Raw genomic sequence first — 17,977 nt, forward strand, 5'->3', positions numbered from 1 at the left:
ATGACACTACCTCATAAACAAATCAGAACCACAAATATTATGGAATATCTTTTAATTTCTTTAAAAATATATTTTATATTTTTGCATAATTTGATTATTAGAAATTTTAAAATAGATGGCAAACGTTTGAAGCTTGTATTTTTAACATCATAATGGCTGAATTTAATTTAATACCCTAGAATTTATTTTATACAATCATCTTCTATATAAAAAATCCCTTTCTGATTTAAAAAGTAATATGGAGGACAAGCATGCCTGGTTCAAGTCCCTGCTGTTGCATACTGTCTTCCAATTCTGTTTTGTGCTAATATGTATGGAAAGCACTAGATGATAGCCCAAGTACTTGAGTCTCTGCCACTCATTTTGGAGGCCTGGATTAAGTCCTAGGCTCCTGGTTTTAGCCTGACTCAGACCTAGCTGTTATGAGTATTTGGCAAGTAAACCAGTGGATTAAAGATCTCTGTCTGTCCATCTCTCTCTCTCTCTCTCTCTCTCTCTCTCCCTCTCTTTGCCTTTCAAATAAAACTGAATAAATAAAATTTCAAACACTATATATGTCATCAAACTTTCTTCTGTAAAATTTTTATAAATTTATAAATAGAATTAGTATGGAAATTTTTTAAAAGTGGAGAATTATACAGAATACTAAGGTAAGTAAAATAAGAACCTTTTATTTTTTATAAAACCTTCAATTATTAAATAATGCATTTATTATAAATAGCTGAAAGATCATATAAAAACTCTGAAAATTATGTTTAATATTTACATAAAATATTAATACTGAAGCTACCTTGTTAAATGTGAAAGAGATAAGTTTAGTCCTCATATGGTAAAATCAGTATAAATAATTTTGCATAATATTGAAATATAATTCTAAAAAATATTTTACTTATTTACTACTCAATCTGCATCTAATTTTAATAGATACCAATATGAAAATTCTGTGAAATATAACTTCTACCTAAACTTTTTGGAGTATAATTTCCTTTTAGAATCATTAGTCAAACATGTGAAAAAGTCTTTAGATCACAATCTGAAGTTTTCTGTTATTTTTATGTTTGAAATAACTTCATTACATATATTCTCAATTTTCAAATGTTTGATATGATACTAAATTCTGCCATAAGCCATATCTAATAAAATATTTCCAATTATTGATTATTGCTACACATAATAGGTTCTTTGTCTATACAACACTTATTTTAGTTTCTATTCTCTAGGTAGAAGATACAAAACTGCCTATACTCCATCCCTAGGTATCATTTTACCTGGAATTTGTTGAAATTCATACAAACTTATATCCATAGAACTCTGTAGACAAGACAGTAATATAATCAATATTTTAGCAATCAAAATTTCTACCTGATATATTTTAGAGAGATGAGACATTCTGCTTGTATCTGAAATTAGTGGTCATATTCTTGAAATTCTTTTTTCTTCCAAATGCAAAAAAATTTAATCTTCACTATAATTCATATATATAATATAAAGATTAAAGGGTATATATAATTTATTATAAAAAGTATCAGATTAAAGGCTATCAAATTTTATTATTGCCTATTAACTATTTAGAAGCTTATAATCTAGAAGCTTATATTCTTCCAATATAAAGAAATAACTCTCTTGTTCTTTTTCAACAAATATTCAATACTATCAGAGTAACAAATAATCTTTTTATAAAATAGCAATGTAAACATTTTATATTATACAATACTTTTCTATGTCAATTAGTTGTGGTATCTTGATACATCTGATATAATGGTAGATTATATATCTGTATTATATTTTTAATATTTACAGTTTAACCTGAATAGAAAAACTTAAATTGTAACTTTCAGTGATTCTACATTCTAATCCTCTCCATAATCACAATTAAGCTCCTTTCCTCCCTACAAGAAACAATTTAACATTCTCTGTATTAAGATGGGATTGACAATTTTTTTAATTTACAAAATATCAGTCAATTTCAGTTCATAAAAAGGAATCTTTTTAAAGATAAAAAGCAGATTACATGCTTGCATTGTCTGCATGAACAAAGCAAATTATGTAACTACTGAATTATATGTTAAAATGTAGCAAGACAGATAGATAGAGATATAAACAGAAGACTTAGAAACTAAGGAGTTCTTCTGGCTAAAACCCAATATTGGCTTTATTTCAGTTTAATTGGAAGAGGATCTCAAATTCATCTTCTCCATGAGATATCAGGAACCTGGATTTCTCTTTGTACCAAAGGTTAATAAGAAATGTGTCTGCAAAAGTCAAACAGCATTAAATACCAAAAACTGATTATTATTCTACAGGAGTTGTTCTGTCATTCATAATCTCTCCATGCTCCAACCTTCCACAGCTAATCTTTAATGGATGACATGCAAGAAAGAAAAATAACTAACATAGAAAGCACAGGCTCTAAAGAGAGCTTTTAAGAAATATAAAAATTAGCTGTTAAAGAAATATAAGTATTTTGAATAATATGGAAATAACTTATAAGAGATTATTTTAAATAAATATTCTTATGTAAAATTTAAACATCATCTTGTAGTATAAATGGAATAGAATAATACAAATTAAAGAGAGAATAAATACTAAACAATGCCTACTGATACTATTTAGTAAAAATGAAAGGTTAAATTAAACAAAGTATTTTTAAAAATATACTATATCACTGACATAAGAGCAAATTAATAGATGCATATCAGACCATGAAATACTACCTCTTACTTTAAACCCATTTAACTAACTAAATTTTGAAATGTTTATCATTTAATCACTTATTTTTAGGTGAGAAGAAATAGACACTTACGTAAAGGACAAAGATTTAATGTTTCTGATGTGCTTCTCTAAAATATTAATATCTGAAAGCCAACATACTGAAAATTTTCATATAATGTAGTGAGTCAAATCACAGTGAAAAGTCTTAAATGTTAACAATATTTTTCCTAATGTTAATGTATGGACAATGAGTTGGTCATTTTAGCTTTTTCCCAAACTAAGTAAGAACCACTTATCACACATTTTCCTTTATTTTGTTGCTGTAGCTTTTTTAATTTTCAGATTTTCAAACTGTATAAGGAAGATAAATCCCCAAAATAAGGAAAACTCAAGAACATGGGGATCAAATGAAATAATTTAAGAGCTTCATAAACTATTTTTAAAAAAGAAATAATAATTCCTTGTGAAACTAACCCACACATAAATAACTCTGGGGTAGTTATTTATATAGCTAATCAAATCTTAAGGAAACAAGATGGCAGCAACATTCTCATCTTATCATACTTACCATTTATTGAATGGCTTCTACGGGTTAAGCATTTCATAGACATTATCTCAGTAAACATCACAGTAACTTATACTATGTTTTAATGAAGGCTTAATGAGGCTATCATTACACATGGACAAAGATGAGAACAGAAGCTTGAATACAAAGTCAGCCTTTAGCCACTACCTATACACATACAATATATTATGGTTGAGAAGGGACCACATGAAAAAGAAATGTTTGAAATCTCAAATTTGCCTTTTTTACTGCTGTATATTCAGTACTTATGTAACAGGTACTTGATAACTATTTGCTTAATTTGTAAAGAATTTATTAGCACTGCTACCATCAGACATTTAAGTGCCTAATAAGCAGTATTGATGATGGTGATGATGACGAAGAGGATAATGATATCAGAAACTGCAGGAAGGTTAAAGGGTTGAACACCTGAGATTCTGCCATGACAGAGGACATGAGAGTTTCTTTCCAGGACACAGAGTTTCACACACTTAGAAGATCACACTAGAATGATAGTATTCACATGATTCAAAAACCAAGAGAGAAACAAAGGCAACAGACTTGAAGCTAAGGAACAGTCTACATGAAGGTTTATCACTGGTACTCACTGCATTAAAACCTAAATTCTTTGTATGCCATTTATTTTGGACGTTCATTTTAGTAAAATGTGTTAGTACTACAAAGTACAGTAATATAGTAATTTTCATTATAATAAACCCAATCATTTGTTTCCAAAATTTTTAGACATTTTTATTCATTTCCCTTTTAAAGTCTATTAATAGTAAATCATTATTTTAATTAAAAGCTAAACAATAAAGTACCTTTTATGACTTCTGGCAATTATCATTAACAATGATTTAGGAATTTCATAAAGGTAAAGTAATAAAATAATATTAGGTACAGCTTACTGAATACTAGTTATATACTAGGTGCTTTTATATGTTATCTGCAATCCTAAAACTAATCTAGTAAATTAGTTAACATTCACATTTTACATGGGAGAAAGTAAGCCTGGAGATGCTAAGTGACTTCCCAAAGGTATACGGTCAATATTAAGCATCAAAGCTATGAATGAAACTAGGTCAATCTCACTCCAAGGCTTTTGGTTTTCCCAGTTGCTTCACACTGCCCATAGAGAACTGGGCACATTTTGTTTCATATAGTTTTGACTGTACCAGATTCTTATTCTTATAAATCATACAGGCAGCTACAAGAAAAGACAGACTAACATATATGTAATTTAAATAAACACATATAAAAGATATAAACATAAATACCACAGAAATCTGAAATACTAGAAAAATGGCATGGGTAAAATGGCTTTGACTGGATCACAGCTATTATAAAGTTTTTATAAAACTTTGGTTTATAAGGTCCTATGTCTCCAACCTATCACAGGAATTAGTTTAAGATTAGAGTGCAAGTAAATTTTTAAACTCACTTCTTTTAAAATTAATGTTTACTTTTCCTAATACTAAATATAATACACATTCACTGTAGAAAACCTGAAAAAGGCAAAAATATCTGCATAAAAACCACCAAAATTTGTCTCTCATTTTTATATATGTATAAAAATTTTAAAATAAAATTAGAATATAAATATAGCTTTCCTTTTTCACTTAACATTCAATTGTGAAGATTTTTTTATATCTTCAAATATACTTCAGAAATAGTATTTAGGTACTGCACAACATTTTATAATACACATGCACCAAAATTTAATAGTTCCTTTATTGTTGGATCACTTTAAATTCTTTTGCTATAATAACAAACATTTTATTAGCATTATAGTATCATTATTTATGTCTTTCATTAGTATTATAGTATCATCATATATGTCTTTTTATTTTAGTTACTAAGGATATATCTACAATTTCCTTGGAGTATTTCATACTATTATTTATTTTCAAAATACATAGACATACATTTTTTGTTCTATTTGATAAATCTTTTTAGTTACATTGTTTTGTTCCATAGAATCTATATGATACTAATATTTTTTTCTTTGTGTTTTTTTAAATTTTTTAAAGCTTTTATACTAATATTTTTAAAGATTTATTTATTTAAGATTTATTTATTTGATTTATTTATTTGATTTATTTGTACTTGTAGTACTAACACATTTTACTAAAATGTACATCCAAAATAAAAGAAATGACATACAAATATTACACAGAGAGAGAAGGAGAGGCAGAGATGTCTTCTATTCACTGGTTCACTCCCCAGTTGACCGCAATGCAACTATCCTAAGCCAGGAGCCAGGAGCTTCTTCCGGGTCTCCCATGGGGGTGCAGGGGCCAAGGACTTGGCCACTTGTTGTGGCCATTTCGGGAGTAAATCAGTGGATGGAAGACCTCTTTCTCTCTCTCTCTATATCTCTTGGTAACTCTGCCTTTCAAATAAATAAAATAAATTTTAAAAAAAAGAATAAATTTTATTGCTTAATGAGTGTCCCCCTTCAAGAGATAAATGGGCAATGCAGAGATATTAGTTCAAGATTCTCATTCAAATAAATTAATTACTTTAAAAAGAAAGGGGGAGGAGGGAGCCAGTGTTGTGGTGTAGCAGGTAAAGCCACCACCTCAGTGCCAGAATTACACATGGGCAGCAGTTTGAGTTCCGGTCACTCTACTTCTGATCCAGCTTCTGCTATGGTCTGGGAAAGCAGTAGAAAATGGCCCAAGCCCTTGGACCCCTGCACCCTCATAGGAGACCCAGAAGAAGGTCCTGGCTCCTGGCTTCGGATTGGCCCAGTTCTGGCTGTTGCTGCCATTTGGCAAGTGAACCAGTGGATGGAAGACCTCTCTCTCTCTCTCTCTGCCTCTTTGTCTCTGTAATTCTGCCTTAATAAATAAATAAATTTTTTAAAAAAAGATTCTCAATAAGTTAGGATAACACAAATCTTATTAAATTTCATAAGTGAGACACAGGGAGAGTTAAATTATTATGAAAATATCTCAAAACAAATGTATTTCTTATAATACTGTACTAGCAATTACTACATATATTTGATTATAGAAAGCTAAGGAACTTTCAAATTGTTCTAAATTTATATTTGATTCATTTTTAACATCTCATTAAAAATAGTCTATCACTCTCACATTTCTCCACCAAAAACTTCATGGTAGTTTAACATTAATAGAAAGGCAATCATCTGATATTCCTTTGAAGTATTTATTTAAGTCCATCTTGGCTAAAATTTCATAGTGATCTTTAGCTTTATATGCCACAATAGTATTTTGAAGATAGGCAAAACTAGTTAATCATATCTCTGACCTAAAATCTAAGAATTCTTTCATATGTAAGTATATGACAGTTTAACTAGCTTGTAAGCATGATTACAGCCTCAGATTCAATCACAAAATACAACTGCTTCTTATAATCTTTCCTAATACTAATGCCTATTATCTTACAAAATTTCTTTTTCCTTGACACACTAAACATTATGAAAGTCACGGTTACAGCAGCATACAAATATGGAGATCACAGACCCCTGCATATCATCTGATGTGCAACATATCACAGATATGTTTAACATTTTTCTCCTTGCAAAGACCTGTGAGTAAAAATAAACTCCAAAATATAGGCAATCATTGAAAATCTTGGCAACCTTTAGCTTTAGTCTCAGGGAAAACATTGCCTCTATCGTTATTTACATCATCAGATGTAAACTTCTTAATTACTTAAACAGATTTTAGAATCAAATGAAGGTTTGCATTGGCAATGAATATATGACTATCTTCATACAAAAGAGAAGTATTTTCTCTCAAAGAGCTAAAACAATAAGTGGTATTTGAACTGCTGGTTGAAAGGTAGAAGCACTGGTAATCATTATTTCTCCTTGTTTGTTCAGGCCCTTCCAACAAAACAAACAACCTTTTTGTGATTGGATTGACATGGTGTTAACAATGCATTTAATGCCCAAATCAGTATGAATACAGGTAAAGCTCTCACTAATACCAGAACCAGGATGTTAAAGCCACCTATTTTCTAAGAAGCCAAAAAAAAAGACGGAGCTTCCCCTCCCTTGGCAAATAAGCCACTATGCTAGTATCCACCAAGACACACAGAATAACCCTATGCGTAATTCTTAAGGCCCTATGTTTAACACTCAGCTACCATACCTGCTGTCTTTTCAGCAATTTTAGCTTCTGTTGCTTTCTCTCGGAGTTCGAGCTTAAGCTTTAGTTTTCTCTGTTCTTTATCTTCTTTAGTCAGCTTTTCTTGAAGCTAAAATATATTGAACAAAAAATGCAGATTCTTACCAGACAAAGGTCTTGCAGAAATATAATTAATTTCAAAGTAAGATTTGCTTTTTTTCCTAAACCTTAATATAATATTGCATTAAATTGCTTAAGTAGATAATCTAGAAAAATATAAAAAGTATTATATTTTATAAGTCACTAATTAACTGTTAAAAGTATAAAAACTGCAAGACATTCTAAAATATGTGTAAATGATAAGAATGTTTAAGCAAATAAAATTACGAACAACAATATTATTAAGACTATCACAAAAGCAATCTCATTTATTCTTTTGTCTTAAAGTAAGAGATTTGGAAGGGACTCTCAATAAAATGGACAGCACAGCTTTCTAGCCTCTCTTAGTAATTCCAATATTTTAAAACAAAATTAATTAACATAATAATCTTAATATCAGACACAAATCTCCCTCTGAGAATGCTATCCCATCACATTCCGTTTTGATTGGCACTGGCATCTGATTCATAATTGGCATGTAATAAATAACTGCTAAATGAAAGTACAGAAATATCTCATCCTCTCATAGGGAATCCTTCCAAATGTTTTTTTTTTTTTTTTTTTATTCTTCCCTAGGCTTTTATCATTGTGCTGTTTTCCTTCAGACATGATCAACATTCTTAACATCAGGCATCAACAATGTGATTCAGTCAAATAACAAGAATATTAAAAACAGAAAAATATGCGCAGGTTAAAAAAAAGAAGACACAGAAAATGAACATTATTTAAGAACACTATTTATATTTAATGCTCACAGGACTGTAACTAGAATAAAATTCATAAAAGAAGGTAAAACATGACATGACAAATTGGAATGGATAAAATGCAACAAGATAACACAAGGTAAATGACAACATTGGCTAAGATTTGCTACTTTAGTGTTTAATTACATATATCATTGAGGTGAAATACAGGGCACTGATACTAATAAAGAAAGAAGAAAAGTGAAGATAGTAACATGAAAGGAGGGCATGTTTCTCATTCTCCACAGTGCTGAAGAAAAGTTCTACTTAGTAAAATTCAAACAAATCTATTTTTTTAGGTACCTACATAAGGCAATGAAAGCTTAATAAAAAGGAAGTGATATCACTGACTAGCATGGCAGGAACCAAAATAATTAATTTTCATAGCCAGCAAAGGACAGCAACAACAGAAGGCTGCTGTTGATTGCAAGATGCAACAAAACTGAATTATGACAGGCAACAAAGAAAATTTAGAAGGTCAACAGCTCAAAGTATACTATATAAATATCAGACTTTCTATATTATACCTTTTTATTGCTTGTTCTGAGAATATCCAATTCTTTGAGAAGAAATGCTACTGTCTTTTCTTTATTTACATCTGAAGTAACTTGACAAGGAATCATATATCCATAATGCAAATCATTATTTTTGTGTTCTGTAATGCTGTAATAAAAAAATGAACAATATATACATAGGATTTCTACTAGACAATATCTATAAATTTTATATTTCAAATAGCAACATTTAATTTTAACAACAAATATGAAAAGATACCAGATCTTAAATTTCTCTTTATATGTACTATGGAGAAAATATGATTGATTAAAGAGAATAAATATATCAATTTCACAGAAAAATGCCAATTTATCAACTGAGAGAGTTAAATTTAAAGAAAGCATTTAGTAATGTCTGACAGATTCATAAGTATACTTAAACTATTCAGGCATTAGGGGCCACCATTGTGACACAGCAGGGAAAGCCACCACTTGTGACACCAGCATTCCATATGGGTAACTAGTTGGAGACCTGGCTTTTCCACTTCTGAACCACCTCCCTACTAATTGCCTGAGAATGTAGCAGAAGATGGCACAAGTACCTGGGCTTGTGCACCCACGGGTGGAAATTCAGAAGATGCTCCTGACTGAGCCTGGCCAAGGCCTGGTGTTGCAGCCACTTAGGGAGGGAACCAGGAGATAGAAAATATTTCTCTGTCTCTTCCTCTTTCTGCAACTCTTTCATAATAAGTAAGTAAATCTTAAAGAAACAATTCAGGTTTTATACTATTGTTTGGGGTTCTAGATACATTACTCACTTTTCTAAAAATGGGAGTAATAATCAGATAATTTTAAAGAATTTTTGAAAGAATATATTTTCATTTTTAAATCAAAAACATTAAAAATGAAAATTTATTCATGTAACATTTGAGGGTAAGTTAAAACAAATTTTTTTTTACATTTTATCTACTTGAGAATAATATCACCTTGTAAGTAAGTGTTAATAAGGAAAGGAAGGGAAAAGACATAGGCTGTTTTTTGAAGTCATTGAGGTCTGTGACAATTAGTGCAACTCTACTCACCTTATATATTCCATGTTGTCAATATATTATAAATCTCATAATTCAGGTTCAGCCCAAGTTCTACTATTTTTTCCCCATGTGGTTATAAAGATGTTTATCTTTTTTTCACTTATATCTACCTTTATCTGCCCTCTCCCCCACCACAAAGGTACTCCAATCTGAACCTCTGTAAGAATCTAACTGATTGTTGACGGCCGGCGCCGTGGCTTAACAGGCTAATCCTCCACCTTGCGGCACCGGCACACCGGGTTCTAGTCCTGGCTGGGGCGTCGGATTCTATCCCGGTTGCCCCTCTTCCAGGCCAGCTTTCTGCTGTGGCCCGGGAAGGCAGTGAAGGATGGCCCAAGTCCTTGGGCCCTGCACCCGCATGGGAGACCAGGAGAAGCACCTGGCTCCTGGCTCCGGATCAGCACTATGTGCCGGGCGCAGCAGCCATTGGAGGGTGAACCAACAGCAAAAAGGAAGACCTTTCTCTCTGTCTCTCTCTCTCTCTCACTATCCACTCTGCCTGTCAAAAAGAAGAAAAAAAGAATCTGATTGCTGAGGGAGAGGAACAAACCAAAATATTATTGCATTATATGTTAGTATTCATTAATACATCTACTAAATAATCTGTAAGTACACAGAAATAACAATTTATATGCAAAACTCAAAAATTATTCCAGAAAATATTATTTTGTCTAGAATGAAAATTAATCACATTAATCACTGAAATTTAAAAACATAATATTTTCATAGCCCATGGCTATTAAAGTACATTAACCACAAAATCCAAATCCCTTCATGAGATAGGTAGGCAAGGTGAATGGAAAAAATATAGAATGTAAAGTAATACGGAAATGCATATGGTAGAGAACAAGACTCTTCTAAAAGTATTAAAGTTCACTTAAATGAAAAACAGTAGTAACCCAAACCAAAACACATTTTTGGGTTTAATTTATCCTGGAGCTGCTAGTTTTTCTCTATTGAGTAACATTACTTTTATATTAACTGAACAGTCATTTCTACATCTATAATGTAATATCACAGGAAATACTGAACAAGGTATAAAATCTCATCACTTTCCTTCATACTCACCTTGTGCTTTTTCACTTAGTCAACTAGGCACAGTATATCATTATTATGGAAATAGTGCTAGGAAAGATCCCAACTTCTAGTCAGTTAATGACATCTCAAATTTAATCCATACCAGAAGAAACAGAGAAAGAAAGGAAGGGAAGGAGGTAGGGAGGAAAAGAAAGTTCTCCCAATTCGGTTTCTAATTCTCAGGCTGCTAGCACTCACTTGCATTTTTCAGTAGTGCAGTAAGCTGTTGCATCATCTGGATAAGGACTGATGATCTGAAAATTCCTTGAACTCTGCCCTAGCAGTTTCGTGTCCTCGTATGGGACTTCATTTATGAATTCACTGGATTTCTGATGCATGCTTCCCTTGGAATTCATAGTCAGTTGCTCATCTGACTGTGCACTTTTATTTCTCCCTGCAGTTTCTTGCTCAGGATAAATGTGGGCTATATCTGTATTTAAACAAACATAACATGATATATGAGACAACATAGCTGCTTATTAAATACAAATGAATAGTAATGAATAGTTTTTTTTTCTGAATAGTCTTAAAACTTTAAATATACACTTACCAATCTTACTCCTACTATAATTGGATAAGCATGTACAGAGTGGTTGTTGCCATCAATATTCCTATTTCCAAAGTCAATAGACACTTATGATTGTAACTGACAATGCTGCACATTGGAATAATGTAAGGAGTCAAAAATATCTTAAACCCATACCACACCCTATAATAATGAAATCAGAATCTCTGGGATTAGGACCCAATCTTTATATTTCAAGCTCACTATAGATGATTTCAGTATACATTTAAGATTGAAAACCAGTGGTTGAGAGGTGTACTGTTTTCTAGATACAGTAAGTTAAGGGTCATAGGAAAATGATAATGTATATGGAATGGTGGTTATGACTGCGTGGGTTAGAACTTCAGCTTTACCAAATGCATAGCTTTGAGCTGGTTACTTAACCTTTCCATGCTTCAGTTTCTTGTTCATAAAAGGGAACTATAATGTCATCTATTTCACTGAGTTGTTGTGAGGACTCAACTAATACATGCGAAGGACTTGGTCCAGGACCTGACACATTAATAAACATTAGCTGCTATTTTTCGAAGCGTCACAACATGAAAATGTAGAGAATATAATAATTATTTCTAACCCTCATTTTATCAGGTATGTACCATGCATGAGTATACTGCAAAAAATTCATGAAAAATAGAATTAAAAGTATGAGCTCATTTTCATGCAAAAGTTTCTCCACAATACACAGAAAATACAAATTCTGAAAAAATCATGCATGGATATAAAAAAAATTGTGCCAAGGAAAAAAGCTCCTCATACTTTTATTTACACATCATTGGTGAAGTACTCTCAAATTAGAGAATAATATCTGGATATATCACACAAGTTATTTTTAAGTTATCACTAGCAAATATAATCTGTTTCAAAGGAGTAGTGCACATTTCAAAGCATAGTATGGTTTCTGGGAGAAAAATCATACATGCACACATAACTTTTTTAATAGTACATTAGATCAACAGCACAAATAGTGATTGCAATTATCATTTCATTATTTCTAGCAGAAATAATCTTGAAGTTTTTTTAAAAGAATTATTTTATTTTATTTTATTTGAAAGACAGAGTTAGAGAGAGGTATAGCGAGAGAGAGAGAGAGAGAGAGGTCCTCCATTCTGCTAGTTCACTCCCCAAATGACCACAATGGCCAGAGCTGAGATGTCCAAAGCCAGGAGCCAGAAGCCTCTTCCGGGTCCCCTATGTGGGTACAGGGGCCCAGGGAGTTGGGCCATCCTCCACTGCTTTTCCAGGCCATAGCAGTGAGCTGGATAGGAAGCGGAGCAGCCGGGACTCGAACCAGCGCCCACATGGAATGCCAGCAGTTCAGGCTGGGGCTTTAGTCCACTGCACCACAGGGATGTCCCTTGAACTTTTTAAAAAGCAGATGAACTTCCAACCTGATGGCTTCTCCAAACTGCCAAACTTAAAATCCTTTCGAGGCCTAAGAGTTTTAGGATGAAAAGAAAATAGAAACAACTATAAATAAGGTACTACCACCCCCAAAATATTCCATCTTAAGGAGATATCTTTGCTTGCATTAGCTATAGCCAGTGTTAAGCTCCAAATTCAGATGTGATTCTTTTCGGCAACTAGAAGCTAGATCAGAAATAGTTTTGTTTTGGTTTTGTTGTTGTTGTTGTTGTTTTTTAAGATTTTATTTATTTGAGAGGTAGAGTTACAGACAGTGAGAGGGAGAGACACAAAGAAAGGTCTTCCACCCACTGGTTCACTCCCCAGATAGCCACAATAGCCAGAGCTGAGTCAGTCAGAGGCCGGGAGTCAGGTGCTTCATCTGGGTCTCCCACGTGGGTGCAGGGAACAAAGCACTTGGGCCATCTTCCACTGCTTTCCCAGGCTATAGTACAGAGCTAGACAGGGAGAGGAGCAGCCGGGACTAGAGCCGGCACCCATATGGGATGCAGGCACCCACAGGCGGGAGATTAACCTACTGAGCCACAGAGCCGGCCCCAAATCTTTTGTTTTTACTACACCTTTTTATTTTACTTTGTTCAAGGAATAATTAGAAGACAGGATGTGCCATCATTATTGCATACTGTGAAGTAGTTATAAAATTCCAGCATTATATTCTGTTTTAATATCAAACAACAATTTTAGTAACAGAATTCTAAAGATTATCTATTGGCTTTCAAAATCTTAAAACTCTAATTTGGCTTGTACTATGCTACTTTTCTAGAATAGGCTAGTATTAGAATGGACCCCTTAAAATTTGAAGAAAGGAATTTTATAAATGGACCCTAAAAAATCCTCATAATCACTAGCTGACCATACTTCCTAACACTAACATATTTTTCTAATATTTCAAATAAAAAAGAATTATATAAAAAAGAATTATAAAGCTATTGAAAATGATATTAAAATAAGAAAAATTGCCCCCTATAACCCATCAAATAAACAAATAAGATTACTCTAACAGCTGAATAACCCAAGAAGTTTATTAACTAACCCAATAAAGTTAATCTAACTAACCACAATAAAAACCTAATAAGGGACTATACTATTCTACAGTTACCAAGGCACAAAGGATCTCCAACAGGAAAAACGATGAACCATGGAACACTACCTACAAAAGCCCACAGCTCCTGGAGACAACCCTGCACCAACTGCCTCTGACCCTTATGTACCTAGCATTCAATCTGTTTGAGCCCAAATTTATCCTTAACTACAAACTGCGCTACGGTTTTACCTCTGAATTTCTAGGTCTATTTCAGTATCTTTTCCCCTTTTAAGTTTTTTATTGTAACCTCCTGGTGTTTACCCCATCCTTGATATCTGTACTACCTATTTGTTTATTAGTTTTACAGCTCTTTCTTCAGCATTAACCTAGTATCAAATTTTGAGATCCTCTGAACTCTTACCAAATCACTGCTATTTCACCTGTGCTTGTGCTAGCTTCTCTGCACTTTCAAAGCAGATGTAGGGGCTTCCCAATATATGGCTCTCTGCTGATGCTTCTGGATCTTAGTAATTAAGAAACCCTGAATTATTGTATCATGAAAACAAACTCATCAGTGTATGCCACACTTCTGGATTTTAATTCTAAAGCCATTGTAACCCATAAGGTGTACTTTGGAAATTTATATTCATTAAATAAAAGTTTAATAAAAAAAAGTATTTTTAAAGAACCTGTACTGTGTGATTAGGCTCTGTTTTTGGGTATCTCTAATTTTATTCATCAGCAAAAGCTTTTTTTAAAATAATTATTTGTTATTTATAAGGTAGAGAGACAAGAGTGAAGCAAGAAAGAGAGACAGAGAAACAAAAGATCCTCCCTTTGCTAACTCATTCCCCAAATGCCTGTAATAGCCAAAATTAGGCATTGCTGACCAGGAGCCAAGATCTCCATCCAAGTCTCTCAGAGGGGTAGCAGGGACCCAAATACATGCACCATCATGCACTGTCTTCCAAATGCATGAGCAGAGTGCCGAATGAAAAGCCAGAGTAGCATGGCCTCAAATGAAGCACTCTGATACTAGATACAGGCAACCAAGCAACACATTCACCCATTGTGCCACAACACCAGCCATCAGTAGAAAAATCTTTTAGGGCTTTATTTTGAACTGTTCATCAGACATTTAAAGACTGTTTTATAAACCACATTCTGCATATTCTCTACTGAGAATATAATTTTACCTTATATTAAAAAAGGCTGATTCATAAAATTTTCCTGACTTTTTTTTTCAAAAAACTATTTTGACAAGTATAATTTTAGCAAATTAGAGTTAAAATCTTATGGGGCCAGTAAAGTGGCTCACTTGGTTAATCCTCCACCTGTGGTGCCAGCATCCCATATGGGTGCCGGTTCTAGTCCCGGTTGATCCTCTTCCTGTCCGGCTCTCTGCTGTGGCCCAGGAGGGCAGTGGAGGATGGCCTAAGTGCTTGGGCCTCTGCGTCCACGTGGGAGATCAGGAAGAGGAACCTGGCTCCTAGTTTCTGATCAGCACAGCGCTGGCCATGGCAGCCATTTGGGGAGTGAACCAACAGAATGAAGACCTTTCTCTTTGTCTCTCTGTCTGTAACTCTACCTGTCAAATAACAATAAAAATAAAACAAAATAAAATCTTCTGAAGGTTCTCAATGCAGTCCTTCTCAATAATACTACATTATCCTCTATCAATATTTAATTATTTTGTATAAAAAGTTTAACTCTTCTATCTAATTTATTCAACATTTTAATGATAACTCATGGAAAACCTACAGTGTGATTTATCCTATGATAGGTACTAGGGAAACAAAGATGAGTAAGCAACAGACATTCCCCTTAAGGACTCAACAGTACAGTGATGACTGCAAACTGATTCAATGACTTGAATATAATGCAGTAAGGACTACACTAGGGTTACAGAGATCATGTACATGTAAAATGCCACACATAGTAATGTTCAAATGTTCACATTTTTTGCTCCCACAGAGAAAGGAAATATGAAAAGTAATAAAACTTCCAAAGGGTTAGAGTTAAGTGAAGTAAACAAAATGGTGACAGGGCCAGCGCTGAGTCGCAGTGGGTTAAAGCCCCAGCCTGCAACGCTGGCATCCCATATGGGTGCCGGTTTGTGTCCTGGCTGCTCCTCTTCTGATCCAGCTCTCTGCTATTGCCTGGGAAAGCAGCAGAAGATGGCTTAAGTCCTTGGGCCCCTGCAGCTGCGTGGGAGACCTAGAGGAAGCTCTGGCTCTTGGCTTCAGATCAGCTCAGTTCTGGCCGTTGCAGTCATTTGGGGTGTGAACCAGCGAAATGTAAGACTTCTCTCTCTCTGGATCTACCTCTCTCTGTAATTCTATCAAATAAACAAAATAATTCTTTAAAAAAATGCTGACAGACTCGGAGAATAAGAAGAGAATAAGAACAACAGGAATGGTTACAGTCAATGAACAGCTTTAGGAAAAACAAAGAATGTGTGTGAAGTCAGTATGAAACTGTAGTATTCCATTTGAACATTACTATGTGTGGCATTTTACATGTACATGATCTCTATAACCCTAGTGTATAACCCTTCTTGTATTGAAATGAAAGACACTCCTGTAAATGAATGCCATTTTCTGCAATAAGTATCAGGTAAGGACAAAGTGCAAGATGTAGTTTGCCTGGAAATGGGTTGATGAAACAGATTAGTGTGAAGGTACTTGGAGAGGAGCAATCAGGTGCTAGAAGTGCCACTGCTGAAGACACTGAAGTCATCCAGAAATACAAAAAATGGAGAGGAGAAATGAATGCCAAATGTCAAAGAATTCAATGACTACAGAAACATGTTAAAGAAGACAGAGACCACGAAGAAGTGAACAAAAACTGACGGTAGGTGTCATTTCTTTGTACTTTTTTATTTTGAAATAAATTGTTTTATTGAAAAGTTGAAAAAAAACAGTACAAAGAATTCCTATACACTCTTTTTTTTTTTCTTTTGACAGATAGAGTTAGACAGTGAAAGAGAGAGACAGAGAGAAAGGTCTTCCTTCCGTTGGTTCACCCCCAAATGGTTGCCACAGCCGGAGATAAGCCGATCCAAAGCCAGGAGCCAGGTGCCTCCTCCTGGTCTCCCATGTGGGTACAGGAGCCCAAACACTTGGGCCATCCTCCACTGCCCTCCTGGGCCACAGCAGAGAGCTGGACTGGAAGAGGAGCAACCAGGACCAGAACCCGGTACCCACATGGGATGTTGGCACCACAGGCGGAGGATTAACCAAGTGAGCCAAGGCACCAGCCCCCCCTTTATACTCTTAGTATAGATTCTCCAAGTATTAACAGCTTACCACATTTTTTATTCATTATCCATTATCATGTAAATTTTTTCTGAAACATTTGAGAACAAGTCATAAGCATGATGCACTTTGATTTTTAAGACAATTTTTTTATTATTTATTTATTTGAAAAGTAGGAAACAGAGAAGGAGGAAAAAGACTGAGAGCAGGAGCAAGAATGGGACAAGGAGAAGAGGGAGAGGGAGATCTCTCACCTACTGGTTTACTCTAAAAGTGGCCGCAACAGCCTCTCTGGGGTAGCTTGAAGTTTCCCACATGGGTGCTAGGGGCCCAAGTACTTGGGCCAGCCTTTTGCAGCCTTCTAAGGCATATTAGCAAGATACTGGATCAGAAATGGAATGGCCAGGACTCCAACTGGCTAGTACTTGAATATAGGATGCCGGTGTCACAAGCTATGACCTAACCTACTGTACCACCCTATCAGCCTCTTTCAAAACAAATTTTAAGATACTGCTCTTTTATCTTGTATTTTGCCAAATTTTCTTAACCTTATTCAAGGCTCAATTTAAATATAATTTCTGAATTAGTATCTTCTCCAACCAAAAGATGATAGCTAAATTGTCTTTAATTTCCCTAAACTCTCCAGTGCCGTGAAAGATCTTTATGAAGTAATAATGGAATAAAGCTATGAAAGACTTTAGCTGAGCCTATTTATATTGCCTTGTCACTTAAGAAAGAATCACAGCTCAATAGGCTAATCCTCCGCCT

General features: G+C 33.9%; 1 protein-coding gene across 4 annotated transcripts in view; it reads right to left on the minus strand.

The window, feature by feature from the left end:
• The window catches only part of MIPOL1 (mirror-image polydactyly 1), a 327,843-nt gene that overhangs the window by 243,397 nt on the left and 66,469 nt on the right, over nucleotides 1–17,977 (minus strand). For 3 of the 4 annotated variants that reach the window (XM_062205244.1, XM_062205245.1, XM_062205248.1), the window contains 3 exons: nucleotides 11,140–11,371; nucleotides 8,807–8,942; nucleotides 7,402–7,507 (listed from right to left, as the gene is read on the minus strand). In XM_062205244.1, coding sequence (XP_062061228.1) covers nucleotides 7,402–7,507; nucleotides 8,807–8,942; nucleotides 11,140–11,371 — 474 coding nt within the window. Of the gene's footprint in view, nucleotides 1–7,401; nucleotides 7,508–8,806; nucleotides 8,943–11,139; nucleotides 11,372–15,270; nucleotides 15,541–17,977 lie in introns of all 4 variants that reach the window. The other variant, XM_062205247.1, reaches the window with a different exon arrangement.

This window comes from Lepus europaeus, chromosome 11 (assembly GCF_033115175.1).
Source record: "Lepus europaeus isolate LE1 chromosome 11, mLepTim1.pri, whole genome shotgun sequence".
In the NCBI taxonomy this organism is placed as follows: Eukaryota; Metazoa; Chordata; class Mammalia; order Lagomorpha; family Leporidae; genus Lepus; species Lepus europaeus.